Raw genomic sequence first — 6,518 nt, 5'->3', positions numbered from 1 at the left:
AGAGCTCATAAAGTTCTATAAATTTTTTGAGTATGTGAATGTCATGAATAATGATATCAAATGCAAATTTAATATTTTAAATATATATATATGTGTGTATGATACATATATGCATATAAAGCATATATCAAACACACACACACACCTACATACACACACATACATAAATATGAGTGTGTGTGTATGTAAATGTGGAATGACTGTGTTTAATATGAGTGTGTGTGTGTATGTGTATGTGTGTGTGTGTGTGTGTGTGATTGACTCCATGTTCCTGAATACATGAACATGAAATAACTTGTGGACTGAGCTAACAGTATCACAGATAGCCAGGACTTCAAGACTTGATCTTAACAATCTATAAGGTTGGGTTGGCCAGTAAAAGGGCTGATTTATAAATGACATGGAGAAAGGGAGAACTGCTAGGATCTTGTTAAAACTACAAGGACAACAGATTAAGAAGAAAATATAGAATAGAGTTTAATAGAAATCCAAGTGCCTGACACTTTTACCATATATAGTAATCCACAAAAACAATTGAGTTTTCTAGACGTTCAGAAAACTTTCCCTTTTAAAAATATAAGAATTTGCTATTAGGTACAATTGGATGATCCTACTGGTTTAATATGAAGTCCTGGCAAAGAAACATATATTTCTCTGAATGTTCTCCTGTCTTGAGGTTTGCACTGCCTGAGACTGCCTTGAGAAATCAATCCAGTCGTTTTAAATGCAACAGTTCAGGATTTTTCATTATATGGCAGGATCACCACTTGGTTTGACATAATAACTCACCAAATTCTTCTTGAAAATGATGTGTGCAAGGATCAAAGCTGTACATTTTTTCCTATGCAAAGGAAAATAGATGGACACTTCACAAATGCTTTAGCTTAATTAAGAGAAATGTCACAAAGGTAGGTTGAAAATAAAATGTCGTAATAATTGTTGTAAGTTTCATGTCGTAGATTGGATATCATCATATTTCTCTATCTTAGTCTTCTGAGCTATTTTAGGTAAGTATCAGGATTTGTACTGTGTATGATGAGTTCTACTTATTTATTGTGCAAACTGATGTTTTCTGTCATAGTGCTCACAGAAATGCATTGAAATAAGCTAGCTATTTCAGAAGTTACAACCCACACTGGTATTATTCCAAATATTGGAATACATTCAATTATTCCAAAACAATGATATTATACAGTTTGTCTATATTCTTCATGGATGATTTTAAATATGTAAATGAGGAACTAATAGATTTTTATGGTATATCAGACTCTTCAAAGCCCAGAGACTCAAATAATAAAGGAAGACAGTTACATTAGTGTTCTTGCACAGAAAAGCAGACCATGAATATGTAATTAATGTTATAAAACCATTCTGTAAAACTTAGAAGTTGCTTTGTATATGTATATGTGTTGTGTCGGTATGTTCCAAAAGAAGTCAGAGAAAGGAGACTGGAGAAATGTGTTCAGTAGATAGGGGTTGAGGAAATATAAATACAAATCAGCAGCTGTGTCCACTTTGTTTATCAGGTTTGCAGGGTACATAGAGCTTTTGAAAAAAACTAGTCATCAGTTACAATGGCAGTTTCAAAGAGAATTTGATTGATCAAATCTACAATTTTGATACGGAATTTCCTTTTGCTCTGTGTGTAGTAGACAATCATTTTCAGTATAAATTAATCAAGACTTTCCTAGTAAACATCCATATTTCCAATAAAGGTGAATTGTTTTCCAAGACTAAATACAGTTAGGACTATCAACAGTTACATCTTCATATGTTCTATGCTTCTCCATTCATATAATCATTCACAAATATAAATCTTTATTTTTAGTAATAAGACCAATAAGTACATGTTTTTTTAAAGATTTGGAACAATTTTTGAAAAAATCTAATACATTAAGTAAGATTGACTACTAAATCAGTTGTTTTTTATCTATAAATCCTTTTCCATTCAATGTTTCATCAACAATGTTTATGCTTCAGGAATTGGCTCTTACAATAAAGATTTTTAAACAAATGTATTTATATCATTGCAGTTCTTGAAAAATGAAATAGACTATTGTGAGGGCTGTCAAATGATATATTAGTGATCTAACTCCACCACAGGTAAAATACACCCTCCACTGTCTGGCAAAGGCTCCTAACACCACAAACATTACTTTGTTACGAAAATATTTATTACTCCAAAATAAAACTATTTTTCCAACAGCTATTGGTACATTACAAAAGAAGAACTATCTCTCCTGTAGTTCAGGCCTTTTATACAAGTAGAGACTGAGTAAAAACAAGCATGTTGATAGGCGGAGACTGGAATGAGACAAGATTACTGACAGCAATCCCAGAGTTAAATCTGGCAGAATTAAGCAACAGAGACAGCAAAAGACCTAGGTTCAATAATTTTATTGAAAAGGCCAGATAAAAACAAGTGTAAATGTTACTGCAATTATCTTAGGGAAATATTTTAATTGTAAAAGAAGTGTCATAAGAGGAATCTTCAGCTCAATCTATTGTTTGATGCTTTTTCTGTAGGGGTGGTTTCTACTTTCCAATTTGACACATCACCCTTGATTTTTGCCTATCACCAACATGTCCTTCAAATCCATGTTGCTCCTCAGTTCAAACAATGTATCCCAATGGGAATCCATACGAAAGCAAGAAAATGATAATGTAATTCTCACCAAGATTCCTCACCCTCTGTGCATAATCTTGTTTCCTCAGCAAGAAATGTGTAAGCCAATATCATATCACATTAAAATGTTATTTTATGCATTAGCACATGATACTATGCACCCATAAACTCTCACTCCTAAATACTTCCTCTCTCTCCATCACCTAACTCCACCTTCCCACACAGCAACAACCTTCCGTATTTATGTCTACTCACATTGTCTGGTAACTCACAGAAATTAACCAAGGAAATCTATACGACTCTCAGGTGAGAGCCAATCACTCAAAGCCCTTTTGGGACTCAGTTAGCATCGGGTCAAAATTAGAAGACAGAAATTCTCTCATGTCCCAGCCTCTATCAATAGCCACATACTGTAAGAGTAAAAGTACTGCTCTGAACCTCTCTTGGTTCTTGACCACTATTTGCTTATGTGGGGCCCAATGAAGATGATGCAGTGCAAAGCAAGTCTAGAGGATCTCTATTTGTAGATGTTCACCCTGTCTTCTGACGATATATGTGTGTGGTATATATATATATATATATATATATATATCCTGTCTGCTCATCCACAATGTTTTCTAAGCCATGGGGTTGTGGGGAGATATAATTTCTTATTTTAGGGTTTGCATCTTGTGCAACTATGAGCCTCTGCTTTTACCATTACCCATTTTAAGATAAAGCTTTTCTGATTAATGCTATGATCTGCTTTTATTTGTGTTTACACAAATGGGTATTCAGAATTTAGTATGCTATGGCTATGTGAGGTTAGATAACCATCAAAATTAGGCTCCGTGCACACACCTAATATCTTCCTAACCTGTGGTTATTAGTCAGGCTTTATTCAGGCTTACAGTACTTGGTGGGCATTGTTAGATATTCATTACAACAATCAAGCTACAGCTTGCTGTAAAGAGAAAAACTGAGAACTTCTATTTTTACATTATTTTTCTGAACATATTTCTTCTGGTTAATACACTTTCAATTACCGAAAGTTCTTAAATTGTTCTTTTCTTTTTGTTGTTCCACCCAAAAAGAGTCACAATATCAAATATTTCTCAGAATTCTTTTGCGTGTATTCACCATGACAGTTAATGTAAGCAAAGCTTATGAACGGTGGAGTGTAATCACAGTGATCGCATTCTGCAGAGCAATAAGTATTAATTTGTTGAAATTTTTCTATTAATTATTCTCTCCACTAAGAGTTTTTATTTATTGTTTATATATTTCTTTGACTTGGGCCCTGATTGCTTGGCATTTTCATAAGATTGTATCCCTTCAGCAAGAACTACAAGATATTTCAGATGCTGTTTGCACATGAAGTCATTTCATTACCATGTCCTCTGTCACCTATGCTGACACAATTGTCATAATATTTCCCAATAGATAGAACCATCAAAAAGTCCTCTGAAGAAAATACTGATGCAACAAAATCCCTCTACTGGATTTCTATATCATGTAAACCAAAGTAAGATGTTTCAATAGAGCAATTTTCAGATATAAAATTAAGAAAATATTGTAGACAGAAAGAGTGTTAGAATGGATGCAAGACATGAAAGAAAGAATACAATGTATTATTCTGGTACTTACTTACTTTCTTGGAACATGTAGTGTTTTAAAATTTTTAAAAAACTAAATTTGAGAATCATAATAAAATAAATATGTAATAATGATCTCTAATACTATTATCTATTATTGAAAAATACCAGACAGCTGACAAAAGAATAGTTAATCCAGGGTTGGGGATTTAGCTCAGTGGTAGAGCGCTTGTCTAGGAAGCGCAAGGCCGTGGGTTCGGTCCCCAGCTCCGAGAACCAGAATATTTAATCCATATTATTTAGTACTACAATGAATTATATTCAGTTTGATAATGCAGCAATATGTTCATCTGGTAAATATTGAGATTTGAAGGTGTCATGTCCTCACCAAGTAGAGGACAGACGACCAGAGTACATATATGACACATGCTTATATTTGATTTCAAATGGCAAATAATATATGTCTCCAAATGGAATCTAGACAGACAAATTATTGTAAACAACAGTGAGAGTCATTCACTATTACCTAGGATCATGTCTATAATAACAGTGAACAAGTAAAATCAACTCTATCCTCTTCTAAAAAGAAGAAAAATAATTAAAGCAAACATTCTATCTAGGGTAAAGAAACAATAAACAGTACAAATAAAAAAGCTGCAAATAAATGACCTTTAATTTCTCTCTCCATGATAATAAAATCTTTCTAATAAGAAAGATCATAAAAACTTTACTAAAAAACAATTCTACAAACTAAAATAATATTTCAGTTTCTGATTAAAAGATTTTCTTGCTTAGAGTTTTTCTCAAGGCAAGTTTAACATCTTTGTTCCTCAAGCTATAAATTAAGGGATTCATCATGGGAATTACAGAGGTATAAATAATAGAAGATGTCTTTACATTATTTATTGCTCCAGCTGAGTTGGGTTTGAGGTAAATAATTGCACCAGATCCAAAGAATAGAGAGACAGCAATTATGTGGGAACTACAGGTGCTAAAGGCCTTTGACATGCCCTCAGTGGACTTCATTTGGAATATGCTGGAAAGGATGAAGCCATAAGAGATAAAGATGACAGTTGTGGGCACGATAATGTCTTTCCCTGTTACAATGAAAATTGCTACCTTATTGACATAGGTGCTGGTGCAGGAGAGCTGCAGCAAAGGGAGGAGATCACAGAAGTAGTGGTTGATGGTGTTTCCATCACAGAAGGTCAGTCTCAGGATGCATCCAGTATGGATCAGGGCACCAGAAAACCCCATTAAATATGAAGCAAGCATAAGATAGGAACACACCTTAGGAGACATGACTATGTTATACAAGAGTGGATTGCAGATTGCCACATAACGATCGTAGGCCATTGATGTGAGAATGTAACACTCCGAAATGACACAGAAACAGAATAAATATAACTGTGTCATACACCCAACATAAGAGATAAGATTTTTCGTTATCACAAAGTTCATCAGCATTTTTGGTGTAATTACAGAAGAGTAACAAAAGTCTATAAAGGATAAGTTAAAAAGGAAAAAATACATAGGGGTATGTAAGTGAGAATTCAACACAATAAGAATAATTAGAGCCAAATTCCCCAATGCAGTTATCATGTACATTACTAGAAAGACCACAAACAGGGGTATTTGGAGGTCAGTCTGGTCTGTTAATCCCAAGAGAATGAATTCAGTAACCATAGAGCTATTTACCAAAGCCATCTTTTATAAGATATTTTGGGAAATATAAATGAATGGTGGATTAGTGGATCATACAGTACTGACCACCATTGTGTTACAGAACTAAGAGCAGGGCTGACAAATCCTAGAACGGCTGTACTCGACAACCAGGGGAAAGCGAGAAGTATGATGCACACAGCAGCATCGCCTTTATCTTATCTCACTATTTCTTTTTGTTTTATTGTCTCCCTGACAGAAATAGAAACAAGCAACTGGATTTTACAATCCATCCAGACTGAGCTCTGGGTGACTTAGAACCATGAACACTGTTTCTAATTTAATACATAAGAACCAGTATCTAGGAATGTTGAGCCTTCTGCCACAGTCACATTAGGCTCCATAATGTGAGAAGTGTGCATGTACAGTGAACTTACTAATTTAAACATTACAATACAAGTATCTACTGACTTAGAAAAGCATTTTGTTTGCTTGTCTTGGCCATCCATCTGGAAATTTTTTGAACCTTAGGACCTTAGGAGATGAGAAGAAAATAGCACAACTCTTGTTCTTGGACTGTATCAGTATGAAGTCACTAAAACAAAGCACATTTTGAGACATATTACATGACTTGGACTCCATATGCAGACACAGTT

At 34.2% G+C, this 6,518-nt stretch overlaps 1 protein-coding gene across 1 annotated transcript; it reads right to left on the bottom strand.

Annotated features, from left to right (window-relative positions):
* Positions 1 to 4,974: 4,974 nt before the first annotated feature.
* Positions 4,975 to 5,907, bottom strand: LOC116901700 (olfactory receptor 8B8-like). The gene has a single exon (XM_032903828.1). It carries the CDS (start codon positions 5,905 to 5,907, stop codon positions 4,975 to 4,977), a length of 933 nt encoding a protein of 310 aa, XP_032759719.1.
* Positions 5,908 to 6,518: the final 611 nt, after the last annotated feature.

This window comes from Rattus rattus, chromosome 5, assembly GCF_011064425.1.
Source record: "Rattus rattus isolate New Zealand chromosome 5, Rrattus_CSIRO_v1, whole genome shotgun sequence".
NCBI classification, from domain to species: Eukaryota; Metazoa; Chordata; class Mammalia; order Rodentia; family Muridae; genus Rattus; species Rattus rattus.
The sequence above is the reverse complement of the archived record's forward strand: the minus strand, read 5'-3'. Positions and strand labels throughout refer to the sequence as shown.